Source organism: Sarcophilus harrisii, chromosome 6 (assembly GCF_902635505.1).
Source record: "Sarcophilus harrisii chromosome 6, mSarHar1.11, whole genome shotgun sequence".
Classification (NCBI taxonomy): Eukaryota; Metazoa; Chordata; class Mammalia; order Dasyuromorphia; family Dasyuridae; genus Sarcophilus; species Sarcophilus harrisii.
Genome location: NC_045431.1, coordinates 248107294 through 248122615, shown reverse-complemented (window position 1 = coordinate 248122615; position 15322 = coordinate 248107294). Strand labels below are relative to the sequence as shown.

The 15322-nt window shown below is 33.6% G+C and overlaps 2 protein-coding genes across 2 annotated transcripts; both read right to left on the bottom strand.

The window, feature by feature from the left end:
* Positions 1 to 492: 492 nt before the first annotated feature.
* LOC100915975 (olfactory receptor 5B12-like) lies at positions 493 to 1437 on the bottom strand. Its single transcript, XM_012553078.2, has one exon. It carries the CDS (start codon positions 1435 to 1437, stop codon positions 493 to 495), a length of 945 nt encoding a protein of 314 aa, XP_012408532.1.
* Positions 1438 to 13597: 12160 nt separating this feature from the next.
* On the bottom strand, positions 13598 to 14578 carry LOC100914760 (olfactory receptor 5B2-like). The gene has a single exon (XM_012552723.3). It carries the CDS (start codon positions 14573 to 14575, stop codon positions 13598 to 13600), a length of 978 nt encoding a protein of 325 aa, XP_012408177.1. The 5' UTR covers positions 14576 to 14578.
* Positions 14579 to 15322: the final 744 nt, after the last annotated feature.

Here is a 15322-nt window from a genome sequence, read left to right as displayed (position 1 = left end):
TTTGGTATAATTTATTTCTGACCTGAGTCTATCTAGTTCCTAGCCAGAAGTTAATACCATAAAAGCTACACAAATTTTAAGATGAGTTAAATAGGAAGTCACAAGTGTCATAAGCAATAGCATGATTAGTGAAATCAAATTGTCATTCATACTATATTAAAGGGAACAAAGAACCATTTATTAAGTATAATTTTAAATTTAAAAGTATTCCTGTTATGAATACAAATGAAGAAATATGTGATGAAAGAGATTAAATGTCTTTTTGAGGGACACAAAACAGAAAATTGTCACAGTAAATATTCACTTCTGTGATATGTTCTGATTCAACTTCAATACTGCACAATGTGTCTTCTGGAAAATATAGAATCAACATCTCTTCACTTCAAAAATTAATCTGAGTTAACTTAGATATAGGAGATTTATACTGAGACTTTTTATGAATTAGCATTGATGAAGTATACTTTGAAATTCTAAAAACAGCTTCAAACTTTTTCATATATCTAGTGGATATTTTTTCCCAGCAGCTTTTCTAAAAGCATTCTTGACTTCCTTGTTCCTCAAGCTATAGACCAAAGGATTTAGCATGGGAATGATTATAGTGTAGAATACTGATGCCATTTTATCTGTGTCCATTGAATGGCTTGAGCTGGGCTGAAAGTACATGAAGATGATTGTCCCATAAAAAATGGACACAGTTGTGAGATGGGAAGCACAGGTAGAGAAGGCCTTATGCCGACCTTCAGAAGAGTGAATCCTTAGGATGGCAATGAAAATGAACACATAGGATGTCACTATTATCAAGAGGGTGAAAGAGACATTAAATCCTGCTAAAATAAAGACCACCATCTCAGTGATATGGATATCAGAGCAGGAGAGAACCAAGAGTGGAGGAATGTCACAGAAAAAGTGATGGATCACATTGGAACCACAAAAGGAGAGGTGAAAGGTACATCCTATGTTAATGGATGACTGAAGGAAGCTACAGATATAAACCCCAATCGCTAAGCGAATACAAACACTCAGTGTCATGGTGGTGCTATAATGTAGGGGCTTACATACTGCTGCATGGCGATCATATGCCATCACAGCTAGAAGAAAACAATCCACACTTGCAAAGGCCATGAAAAAGAACATTTGTACGGCACATCCATTATAAGAGATGACTTTGTCCCCTGTGAGGAATCCAGCTATTACCTTGGGAGTAATAGCAGAAGAATATCCAAAATCCACCAAAGATAGGTTACTGAGGAAAAAGTACATTGGGTTATGGAGATGGGTGTCCCAGGAGATCAGCACTACCATGCCAAGGTTCCCCAACAGAGTGATCAAATAAATAATAGTGAAAATTATGAAGAGAGGGATCTGAAGTTCTGGGGCATCTGTTAACCCCACAAGAATGAATTCATGCACTTCTGAGTGATTTTCCATAGATGCCATTTCAGGATAGGGTCGCTCACCTGTGACAAGAGAGAAACCAGCAGAAGTAACTCAGCATAGTTAAATCTGAAGCATTAATTTTGATCAAAGTGTGAATAGAAGCACAAGAGAGCAGCTAAATCTAGATGGTCATAGTAGTTTCTGCTGCAACTCCCCATAAACTCCTCACTAATGTTTCCAACTTTTTTTCAATCTACCACAGTCTCAATAATTTCAAAGGTATAATAGTAAGCCTCATTGTCAGGAAGTGTACCTTTGCTCTGATGAAAATCATCATGGGAAGCAAAACTTTTCTTTTGAATTTGGTCCATTTGGATTGAAGGAGAAAGAAGAGAAAAAAATTAAGTCAGAAATAAGGAGAGAAAAATTTAGTGACAAAAGGGAAGAGCAGTTATGATGGTTGGAGTCCAATGGGTATTTTTAGAACAGGTCCAAATGCTGATAGGATATCTGTGCAGTGAAGTTAAATGATTACTTTTCCACTTACCACTTAAATAATTATAAATAATTCCACTCACCACTTAAAAAATAAATGCAAGTCAATCTTTTCAAAAAGAATATTCAGGAATCACTTGAGGATAAATATCTTTTTTCTAAACTGAATTTTCTTAACACTGTCTTTTCTCCACTTCCAATGCTTTAACATAACCAGAATATAAACAGATGGTTCCATACATGGGTTTGAAGGAAATTTTGTCCTCTTGTCTATTTCTTGATTTGCCAAAGAAATTTTCCATCGAAGGACAACTTTGTACTGTCTTTTGCTTGCTTTTGGACAAGATCTAGTTATAAATGCCAGATTTTACTTTAAGTCTTTCTTGATTAAAAGAACCAAATTAATCCACATCTCACTCTTTTGAAAACTTTTGAAATCTAGTTTCATCATTGGGACTTTGGTGGAGAGCAAGACTTAAGTAAGGTACTTCATGTTAGCTAAGACAACTTTCACTGTGAAATAATCAAACTATTACTAAAGACAGAATTTGAAAGCATTGAGGAACCATGAGTATGATTCATATCTGATTGATAATTGTCACTACAACATCCCCCAATGAGGGCAGGAAAAATCATAAAAAGAAGTGAGGTCGATTAAATTAAAGATGAATAGGTCAACACCTCTGAAGGTATTTTGTAAAATAATTAACAGACAAGATGGCATAGATATCCTAATGTAGGAGGATGTATTTGTTCTTAAGGGTGAGATTTTGTGGGATGATAAATGCATGACTGCAATACAGAGCTTGAATAATATATGTTATTTAAAATATATTATTCTACTAATTCTATAGAAACAAGTTGGAGTATTATGTGTGTGTATATATATATATATATACTATATATGAATGCATACACACAAATATGCATCTGCCTATAGATAAATACATATAGATACATGTGCATGTGTTTATATATGTGTCTATATATATATATATATTTCTATCTACATATCTGTAGAAATTCTGGAAGAAGAAAGGAAATGTGTCATGGAAAATATTTTGATAAAGATCAATGGAATCAGAAACAGGAAGAGCATTGTCATCAGAGTTGACCAGGGATGGTCAAGAAGAGAAAATGAGTGAGGAATTTGGAAAACACCACAAGCCTGGACAAAGGAAAGTCCATTTTAACATCTCATTCTAGATTAGATCTAGGAGTTTCACTTCACATTATAACAAATAGTTTAAAGTGACTATTGCTAGCTTGGTGCTAAGATAGTTCTATCAATCCCATAAATGCTACTTTGGCATTCACCTGATCTGATAACTGAGCCAATTAAATGTAGACATATCCTTAAAATGTGGTCTCCTTTATTGCATTTAACATTAGGTGGTTTTGAGTACCCATATATAAAATCCTTATGAGCAAATAGAAGACAAACATATTTTCCTTTTTCATAATATCAGTTGCTAATATTTCTATTTGCACTTAAAGTTTTGCAAAATACTTTACACACTTCATCCCATTTTGTACTCATGACAATTCTGGAGGTAGGTGCTATTCTTATTCCTACTTTACAGATGAGAAAACCAAAACACTTGGTGCATACAATTGTTAAATGTTTGAAACTAGATTTAAATTTGGATCTTCTTGATTCTAAATCTAAATCTCTATGCACTGGGTAACTTCATTAATAATGTTAGAAAAATTATAGGCCTAATAGTCCAGAAGATTTGGGGCAAAATTTTACCTCAGACATTTTGCAAGTTGTATAGCCCTCAGAAAAATCCCTTAATTTTTCTTAGTCTATTTGGTAACTTATAAAATGAGGATATAAGTAATAATTGCATCTTTCTTATAGAATCATAAGATTAAAATGAGTCATCAGATGCAAACCATTATTAAGGGTAAATTGAAATTATTGGAAGAAGGACCAATGTCTTATATAAACTTTTATCACCCTCAAAGTTTAACAGAATGCTTTGTGAATGGTGTATCCTTATGTAAGTATTGTAAATAATTTTTTTTAAGATTTCACTAACATTAAGCAATGCTGACATACTTTGCTGCTGTTTAGTCATTTTTCTCTAACTTGTTTCTATTAATCCTGTTTCATCTGAATAATGTATAATCTTCAAGGTCTGTATTTCAGTGATGTATTTATCATCCCACAAATGTGTCTAACCATTCATGACTTCATTTGGGGTTTTCTTAGCAAAGATAGTTTGTCATTTCCTTCTCCAATTCACTTAAAAATGGGGAAACTAAGGTAGTGTTAAGTGACCTGCCCTGAAGTCACACAGTTGGTAAGTATCTGAGACTAGATTTGAAATTAGGAAGATAAATGTTCCTTACTCCAGGTTCAGCACACTAACCACTGTGCCACTTAGCTGACTGATATACTTTCTCAAAATGCTCTTTTACTTAGTCCAAGACAATCATCTTGAGAAGTTGTGATAGCAACTGACATTTTAATAACATTTTAAAATTTGAAAATACCTATTTTGGGGGCAACTAGATGTTGCAGTGGATAGAGTTCTAGCCCTGAAGACAGGAGGACCTGAGACACTTATCACTAGCTGTGTGGCTCTGGCCAAGTCACTTAACCCAAATTGCCTCACAAAAAAGGAAAAAAAATACATTTCTTTAATTAGTTATTACAGATATTATGATCACAATTTTATAAATGAGGTTGAACACACAGTTTGTATCAGAGAGAAAACATGGAGGTCCAGTTGTTCCTAGAATCATTCAACAATGCTTTATCCTTCAAATACATCAAGGAAATGTGTGTTGAGGTTCTTAGAACTTACCAATCTAGAGAAATAAAGATAGAGCTCAGGATGGTAGTCAAAGACAAGCAGCTTCACATTAGCTCTTCCTAATCCTAGGAAGGAATTTATTCTGTTGAAAAAACTACTCCTTCACCCCTAATACTGTGTTCAATGGTCCCTATTTCAAGAGAAATTATTTTTAGTCATTGCTTCTTTGTTTTGAAGTGGAGTTAGTGAATTTTTCTTCTGCATATTCTCAAGATTAGTAATGATTGAATGATTGAGAGGACTTCTGCCTCCAGGTTGTTCCTATAGAAATTAACTCAAATAGTGCATCATTTAGAGGTGAGTGGCTGAAGATGGGAATCAAGGAGAGGTTTTATAAAGATCTAGGCATAAAATTACTCTTAGGAGATCATGCCACCTTGGAGAAACCTGGCAGTTCTTCATTCAGCTCATGAACAAAACAAGCCATTAATTCTGCTGTACCCATGGGGATTAAGTCTTGATCATCTAAAGAGACCATGTTCTCACAGGTACTTTCTTAGTGTCATTTTAAATTCATTGTAAGTTAGTTATCTTAGTTTATTCAAGGAAGAAGCCCTAGAGGAAGGTATTTAAAGGTATTACTTCAGATTATACAATTTTCATGGGTATGAGAAAGGAATTGATTGTTAGTCAAAGAATGAATAAGTGATAGTTAAAAAAAATTAAAAAACCTTTTGCATGAACAAAATTAACATAGCTAAAATAAGAAGAAAAACAGCTGATTAGTGAAAAACAGTTACATCAATTATCTCTGGAACGGGTGGTGGCTGTAGTAGTAGTTATTGTAGGAGTAGTGACATTGACAACTAACGTTTACATGGCACAAATATTTTACATGTATTCTCTGACTTGATTTTGAATTGCTGAAAGTATCTACCACTAGGAACCTGATAGTAACTCAAGATGTTACCAATAATAATAAAATGTTAATTTCTATTGATTGCTATTTGATGACCTAAGATTAAGGAATGAAATACAAAACAGAATAGGCATTTAGGAACTTGAGGTCCAGTCTCAATTTCACGCACACAAACACATATTCTTGCTGCCATGTGCTTGAGCTAAAGCAACTATGGTTCTGAAGCCAGGGGAAAATGAGAAGAGGAATCCCTTCTCATCTTGTTGTAAGCTCAAGGGAGAAACGACAATAAATCTGTCTCAACATAGAATAGCTCAAAAGATATGGGAGGCCCAATCTTTCTACAATTCTATAGCCTAGTGAAGTTTGGGAGGTTCTCCTACAAGAACTCACCCTCAATGATATTCCTTGACTAATCCTCTCTGATACATTCTCATACTCAGATACATTTCCCATGGGGAAACATGAAACCAATTAGGTTTTGCGGTATTATCTCCTGAGTAGCTAGATGGTGTAGTGGATAGAAAACTGGGCTTGGAATTAGGAAGATTCATCTTCCTGAGTTCAATTCCAACCTCAGACATTTACTAGCTCTGTGACCCTGGACAAATTGCTTAACTCTGTTTCCTCATCTGTACAATGAGCTGGAGAAGAAACTGGTTAAGTACTCAAGTATCCTTGCCAAAAAAATCCCTAATGAGTTCATGAAGTTAGAAGAACAACTGAATGATAATAAATATCACTTCAGCCAAGTAAAGAAGTTATCCCAGAATACGAGACTAATCTATAAGCCTATCTCTAAAAAGCCAGTAGATAGATTCATTTGAATTTTTAAAATAAGGCTAATTCAATGAGGACTAAATGTATGATGGCATTAGGTAATACATTAAGTGAAAAATATCTGGGAGTTTTAGTAGACTTCCAACTCAATATGAATCAATGATGTGATATGGTAACTAAAATTATAACACTAATATGTAGAAATTTTTCATTGCTTTAATGGTTGAAAATTGATTCACAAAACATTATTTTGTCTGATCCACAAAGGATGTAACATTAAATAAAGAGCCACACTACCTAGAATGAAGGTGAAAGTCAAATTGTTCTCTGTACTCCTCAAATAATGTCTGTAGTGTAGTATTTGATTATGGTACAACATTTTGAAAGAAAATAAATTGAAGCATATATAGAGAAGAACAGCAAAGATGGTGAAGAGACTGCCGACCATACTATCTGAAGATCATTGGAAGCAAATAAAGATATTGAACCTCAAAGACCCAGAGGCCATCAAGCCAAATTGAAACTCGACTCTCCTATGTTATGTAGAAATTGTCATGCAACTTTTACTTGGAGATTTCCACTGAGAAGAAAATATTCCTTCTGGACACTTTTATTTACTTGATTTTGTCACACTAAATCTAAACATGACTCTGCAGCTTCCATCTATAGCTTTTATTGCAGTCTTTCAGGACCAAGAATCACAAAACTAATTTCTATTTCATAGGTGCAAGATGGCTCCCCTTTATTCATCGATTCTTTTAAAAATCTGATTCAGTCAATATTTGTTAAGCCCTCATTACATGCTAGGCATTATTTTAAAGTCTGAGCATACAATTTGTAATAAGAATGATAGTTTGTAACCTCAAGGAGCTCGTATTCTAATGGGGAAAGACACTATGCAAAAGAAATAGGATCTGGGTTTTACACTAGGAAAAGTATTAATCGAATTGATTACATCAATAAATAAAATAATACAAATATAATTATTTCAATAGACAGAAAACATTTTTGAGAAAGTAAAATACTTGTTTCTAATAAAAACACTTGAAAGCATAGGTATAAATGAATTTTTTATTAAATCAGTAAATAGTATTTACCTAAGACCAACAGCAAGCAATATTTTTAATGGGGATGAGGTAGAATGAGCTAAAAGTCTGCCCAGTAAGATCAGGTATGAAACAAGAATATCCACTGTCACTAATATTATTCAGTATTGTGTTGGAAATCCTAGCTCTAATAAAAGAAAAAGAAATAGAATCAGAATTGGAAATGTCGTAATAAAATGATCTCTTTTCACAGGTGTTATAATGATATGCTTAGAAAATTCCAAAGATTCGATTAAAAAGTTGGTTGAAATCACTAATGATTTTAGCAAAGTAGCAGGAAACATAAATCATCAGCATCGCTATAAATCATCAACAAAACACTGAAAGAAGATATAGTAAGAGATGATCATTTAAAATAATTCTAGAAACCATGAAATGCCTGAAATTATTCCTGATCAAACAAATCCAAGAACTATATATTTAACAGAATTATATAAAAAGCAACCTTTTATACAAATTAGATCAGATTTAGCTAATTGGAAAGATATTAATTGTTCATGAATGCAGGGCCAACATAATAAAATGACAATTTCACGTAATCTAATTTGTATATTGCCATCCCAAATTAAATTCCCAAAAATATTTTACTGAGTTAGAAAAAATAATAACAAAATTCATTTAGAAGAACACAGGGTCAAGAATATTGAAAGAACTAATGAAATAAACTGTAAGTGAAAGATATTAGCAGTACCAGATTTTAAACTTCATTATAAGGCAGTAATAATCAAAACTGGTACTGTCTAAGAAATAGAAAGATAGATTACAGGAACGGTGTGGACATATAATGTACAACAAGTAAATGACTATAGTAAACTAACTTTTGACAAGTGTGAAGACAAGTTTGGAGGACAAGAATTTATTATTTGCCTACAATTATTGGGAAGGCTGGAAAAGTGGCAAAAAATTGGACATAGACCAAAAAAGGAAATTACATGATAACTTTATTATATATTTAAAAGGAATAGCAAGTTATACATAACAGAGTTACAGTTTTATATGTAATCATTTCTCCTCTCTCCCAATCTACTATGTTATGGAAATCCATGTTTTATTTCTTAAGTTCAGAATAAAATTTAAAAATATACAAATTAATTAAATTGAAATGAAAATTTTAAAAGGAGGTAGGAAAGTAGGATGAGAAAAATCATGAAGTGACCAGCATGGGAGCATCTTGTTAAGTGGAGTTAAAAATCGACTGAAGTAGCAGATTTCAAGTGGAATGATAAAAGCCCAGTTTCTACCCTATATCAAGGGGAAGTTTAGTACTCTATCCTCTATCCCTTCAATCCAAAAGAAGAAAAATACTGAGACAGGTGGTGTCAGTTAAGGCTTAAGTTAGCAGCACGGTGATAAATTTGGAGGTGACAATCTGAGAGAGACACCTTTTTACCATGAATTTGAAATCTGACAGCAGCAGGTACAAAGTGAACACTTTTTCTCCTCCACTACAAACATATCCAGTTTCTTTAGCTGATTCTTATATGAACATTTTATGAGTTCACTTCTTCTGTACATGATCTAGATGTCAATTGCCTTCAGAACTCCCCCCAAAAATACTCCACATGTGGTTTAAGGCAGATCAGAATCATTGTCACTTTCATAATGCATATTATCTGTCCCTTAATATAGGCTAGAATTATGATGGGGTGTTGGTTATCATAATGAAATATTTATTCTCATTAAGTTTGCAGTTTAGTCAAATTCCTAAATCTCACAGAAAGCATAACTTTCACCCTGACATTAGTGCCAGCTGATTTTCAATTACAATGCATTTTAACAATATTAAAAAAACCTGAGAAATATCACCAATTGACTCCCAGTTTCTAGAAAGGTCTATTTCTGTCCACTGAAGGCCAGGGAAGAAGGTTTTGCTATTTATTTGTTTTAACATTTGAGTCTGTTGTCAACCATGGTGCCAAATCATTTACTCTGTGTATGATAGAAAGAAGGGCACAGGAAAACAAAGCATTTTTATAATTCAAGGGCTTAAGTATTACTCATTTTTTCTTTTTTTTTTTTCAATTTCTTTATTTTTAATATACATTGCTTTATCATGTTGAGAGAGGAAAATTAGAGCAAAAAAAAAAACAGAGAAAAAACAAACAAACAAAAACAACAGAAAAAAGAAGTTAACATAGCATGTGTTGATTTACATTCAATCTCTATAGTTCTTTTTCTGGATGCAGATGGCATTTTCTGTCCAAAATCTTTGGATTGCTTTGGATCACTAAAACAACCACTGAGAAGAACCAAATCTTTCATAGTTGATCATTGCACATTTTTGATGTTATTGTGTACAATGTATTCCTGGTTCTTTTTGTTTCATTCAGCACCAATTCATGTAAGTCTTTCCAGGTCTTTCTAAAATAAGCTTGTTCATCATTTTTACATAACAATAATATTCCATTATATTCATATACCACAGCTTATTCAACCATTTCCCAGTTGATGTACATCTGCTCATTTTCCATTTCTTTCCTACTACAAAAAGAGCTGCTACAAACATTTTTGTACAAGTAGGTCCTTCCCCCTTCTTTATGATTTCCTTGGGATACAAATCCAGTAGTGGCACTTCTGGGTCAGAGGGTATGCACAGTTTCATAGTCCTTTGGATATAGTTCCAAATTCTTCTTCAGAACAGTTGGATTATTTCACAACTCCAATAACAATGCATTAGTGTCCCAGTTTTCCCACATCTGTTCCATCATTTATCTTTATTTTTTCCTGTCATCTTAGCCAATGAGAGAGATGTGAGGTGGTAACTCAAAGTTGTTTGAATTTGCATTTTTCTAATCAATAATGATTTAGAATATTTTTTCATATGACTATAGATAGCTTTAATTTTGTCATCTGAAAATTGTCTATTCATATCCTTTGACCAATTATCAATTGGGGAATGACTTATAAAGAACTGTGTCAAATGTATAAGAATACATGTTTTAGAAATGAAATATTTATCAGAAATGCTAGTTGTAAAGATTTTTCTGCAGTTTTGTACTTCTCTTTTAATCTTGTTTCTGTTGATTTTGTTTGTGCAAAAGCTTTTAAATTAAATGTAATAAAAGTTGTGATTTTACCTTTCATAATGTGCTCTAGTTCTTTGGTCATAAATTCTTCCCTTCTCCAAAAATCTGACAGGTAAATTGCTCCTTGCTCTCCTAGTTTGTTTATGGTATCATCCTTTATGCCCAAATAATATACTCATTTTGACCTTATTTTGGTATGGGGTGAGAGATGTAGGTCTATGCCAAATTTCTGACATAACTTTCCCAGTTTTTCCATCAAATTTTGTCAAATAGTGAAATCATATTGCAGAAGCTGGAATTTGGGTATTTATTAAATAGTAGATTACTATAGGCCTTGATTACTGTGTTATTTGTATTTAACCTATTCCATTGATTCACCATGCTGTTTCTTAGCTACTACCAAATGGTTTTGATGACTGCTGTTTTTTAATAGTTTTAGGTTTGGTAGTGCTAAGCCAACCTAACTATGTAACTATGTTCACGTAGTTCGTGAGTTTGTCTTAGCAGATAGACACCCAAATATTTTATTTTGTCTATAGTTATTTGAAATGGAATTTCTCTTTCTGATGGGCTTTGTTAGTAATACATAGAAACATATGGGAAAGCTGATGATTGTGTGGGTTTATTTTACATCCTGTTAATTTGCTAAAACTGTTAATTGTTTCAAGTAGGTTTTTGGATGATTTTCTAGGATTCTCTAGGTATATCATTTTTCTTTTCTTATTGCTAAAGCCAAAATTTCTAGTTCAGTATTGAAAAATAGTGATAATAATGGGCATCCTTGCTTCACCTCTGATTTTATTGGGAATGTGTCTAGCTTCTCTCATTATAAATAATGCTTGCTCTTGCTTTTAGATAGATACCTTTTATTATTTTAAGGAAAACTTCTTTTATCCCTATGCTCTTTATTATTATTTAATAGGAATGGGTGTTGTATTTTGTCAAAGGCTTTTTGTGCAACTATTGAGATTATCATATAATTTCTGTTGGTTTTGTTATGGATATGCTTGATTCTGGTGATAGTTTTCCTGATATTGAACCAGCCCTGCATTTCTAGTATAAATTCCATTTGGTCATATAGATTATCCTGCTGATAAATTGCTGTAATCTTTGCTAATATTTTACTTAAAGTTTTTGCATCAATATTTATCAGGGAGATTGGTCTATAATTTTCTTTGTTTTGGCTCTTCCTGGTTTAAGTATCATTACCATAGCTAAATCATAGAAGGGATTTGATAGGATTTTCTTTACCTGTTTTTCCAAATAGTTTACATTTTTCTGTAAATGTTTGGAATTAATTGTTCTTTGCATATTTGAAAGAATTCATTTATGAATCCATCTGGCCTGGAAGATTTTTTAGGGAATTCATTAATAACTTATTCAATTCTTTTTCTAAAATGGGACTATTCAAGTAATTTATTTTCTCTTCTGTTAATCTGGGCAATGTATACTTTTGTAAATATTCATCTACTTTGGTTAGATTGTTGGATTTTCTGCCATACAGTTGTGCAAAATAGCTTCCAATTATTACTTAATTTCTTTTTCATTGGTGGCAAGTTCATCCTATTCATTTTTGATGTTGGTGACTTTTTTTCTTTTTCTAACCAAATTAACCAAAAGTTTATTTTTTTCATAAAATGAACTCTTAGTTTTATTAATTCCTTTAATAGCTTTCTTAGTGTCAATTTTATTAATATATCCTTTGAGTTTCAGAATTTCTCATTTGGGATTTTTAATTTTTTTCCCCTAGCTTTTTTATTTGCATGCCCAATTCATTGATCTCCTCTTTCTCTATTTTATTCATGTATCTATTTAGACATATAAAATTTCCCTTAAGAACTGCTTTGGGCCCATTCCATAGATTTGGGTTTGTTGTCTCATTATTGTCATCCTCTTGGATGAAATTATGAAATCTTTCAGTGATTTATTGTTTGATTCACTCATTTTTTTAAAAGAAATATTGCTCATTCTTGAGGCCCAAATGCAAAGACCCACAGATTTTTATACCTATATTCCTGCATTTGAACTCCAGCTCCAAAAGATATGAGTTATGGGACCAATTTATCTAAATTTCAGTTTTCTCAATTTCTTACTTCTTATGAACTGAACAAAATCCAATTCATCATTTATTATGTGTCTATTCTGCCCTAGTCAATGTTCTAGGCTCTGTAAATACAAAGAATAAAAGTAGAAGAGGTCTCCTCCAGACGTTAGTTTCCTGGGATTATAAGAGAACATATACACAGATAAGCATGATGTAAAATACAGGGCAGCACAATAGATTCATGTAAACAATTTAAGGGCAATATGAGGAAAGAGAAAAATTGAGGGAATGAAGGATGAGTCTTTGTGGAAGTGTGAAATGGAATCTCAATCCTAAGGAAAAAGAAGACTTCAACTTTAGGTGATAAGGAGGATTAAATGTATTTTAAGGACAGGGAATATTTTGTAGGAAGTGTCAGATTCAGCAGAGGATAGGACATGGCCAGGCATTAGACGCTTTTGTCTGGAATATCCTAAAATAGGGTTATTTAAAAATAGATATAATTATATAGAAAGCTAAGAGAAAGACTACATTGAAAGGAGCAAGACATCATTAACTTTCCAGTGTTCTGCACCGAGCCTAGCCCTCGTGAATTATAGTGAACAGGGGAACATGACATGAAAGATTAATAGCACTTACCAGTTTCACCAATTTGAGGAAGCAGATATCTAGGAATACATTTCTAAGCCAATTAGGTATTGTAAAACTTATTGAATGAGTTTCTGATCACTAATCAAATGAGTGTTCAACTGAGAAGTTCATAGGAATATGCAAAGGAGTGGGAAGTTCAAAGATGAGATGATCTTTATATCTTTATATTTCATTATTTTCTGTGACAGTCCAAGAAATGAATATGTTCTTATTCATCTTATTGAAGTGGTACAGAGAGACTTATTAAGTATAGCAAAAACAATGAATGGAGGATCAAATATTTGGCAGTATTGAAAATAAAGCTGCTAAAATGAGGTCCTGGAAAGTCTGAAAACTGTCTATAATTCTTATAGGCAGGAAATGGGCTCATTCTTTATAATATTCTTACTTGTTATTGTATTAGGTGACCCTGAGGATAACTGGATAGGTTAAGACTAGGTGGAATGAGATACATGTTGTCCAGTAGGGAGAAGTAGAGATGTGATGCCCAAGAATGAAGATCTAAAACTTTTCCTGAAAGCATTCTTGACTTCCTTGTTCCTCAAGCTGTAGACCAGTGGGTTCAACATTGGAATAATCATGGTATAGAACACAGAAGCCAATTTGTCTATGTCCATGGAGTGACTAGAGCTTGGTTGCAGGTACATGAAAGTGATTGTCCCATAGAATATGGACACTGCTATGAGATGGGAAGCACAGGTAGAGAAGGCTTTCTTCCGGCCCTCAGCAGAACGGATTCTCAGAATGGCAGCAAGGACAAAGAGATAAGATGTGAAGATGACCATTAGGGCAAAAGAGATATTGAATCCCCCTAATATAAAGAGCACCCACTCATTAATGTGGATATCAGAGCAGGAAAGAGCCAGGAGAGGGGGAATATCACAAAAAAAGTGGTGAACTATATTGGAACTACAGAAGGAGAGGCTAAAAGTATCTCCTACACTCACAGAGGAAGTCAGAAAGCCACAGATGTAAGAACCAACAGCTAGACGTGTGCACACTCCTGATGTCATTGTCATGGTATAATATAGAGGCTTACACACAGCCACATGACGATCATAGGCCATGGAAGCTAGGAAGAAACTTTCAACAGTAGTGAATGTTGCAAAAAAGAACAATTGTGTAGCACATCCGTTGTAGGAGATGACCTTGTCCCCCGTGAGGAGCCCCGCCATCACCTTGGGAGTGACAGCTGAGGAGTAGCCAAAATCCACCAGAGAGAGGTTACTGAGAAAGAAGTACATGGGGCTGTGGAGACGGGAGTCCCAAAAGATCAGAGCTACCATTCCCAGATTCCCTACCAATGTGATGATGTAGATTAGGGTGAATATTATAAAAAGGGGAATCTGAAGCTCTGGGGTATCTGTTAGTCCTAGAAAAATGAATTCATTAATCTCTGAGCCATTCTCCATAGATACTACTTGGAAGTTAGGCTCTTTACCTGTAACAAGAAAGAAAATAAAAGGAGAATGAACTCGGATATCAAAATGACTCTGAGTCAGAAAATATCACCCCAAATGTAGATCTCTATTGTGAATGGTGGAGATACATGTGTGAGAGAACAAAAGGACCTAAATGATTTTCATGGAAAAATTGAACTATTAATGACTGAGTTTGGATGTCTGTCAGTTCAATTACTGCGAAAGTCACCTAATTGTGTTATAATCTAGCAAAATGCTCTATGTCTTTTCCAACATAATATTATGAGAAACTTCATCAAATAAATTCTAGGTAGATTATCAGCAGTATTCCCCTGAACAATAACAGCCAGCATTTATATAGCACTTTAAGATATCCAGGGCACTTTACATGTTTTCCCCATGTTTTCTTGTGTGTAGATTGTTTATATATTTTTGTTTGCTTCTTGTTTTGCTATTAGATGTTGAGCTCTTTGAAAATAGGCCCTGTCTTTTGCCTCTTTTTGAATCCTCGGCACTTAGCAAATTGCCTAGAACATAGTAGGAACTTTATGAATTGTTTGTGGAGTAATTCTGCAGATAACAATGGTAGGAGATAGGCATATTATTATCTTGATCTTGCAGATGAAGATACCAAGTGTGGCAAGAAATTGCCATTCCCAGAGTCACACAGTCAGTAAAAGTCTAAAGCAGGATCTGAATGCAGGTTTACCTGAATCCAAGGCCATTGCTCTACTAGTA

What these genes read in the sequence shown, in the direction of transcription:
- LOC100915975 (XM_012553078.2), bottom strand. Translation starts at nt 1,437, where the DNA reads ATGGCATCTATGGAAAATCACTCAGAAGTGCATGAATTCATTCTTGTG.
- LOC100914760 (XM_012552723.3), bottom strand. Translation starts at nt 14,575, where the DNA reads ATGGAGAATGGCTCAGAGATTAATGAATTCATTTTTCTAGGACTAACA.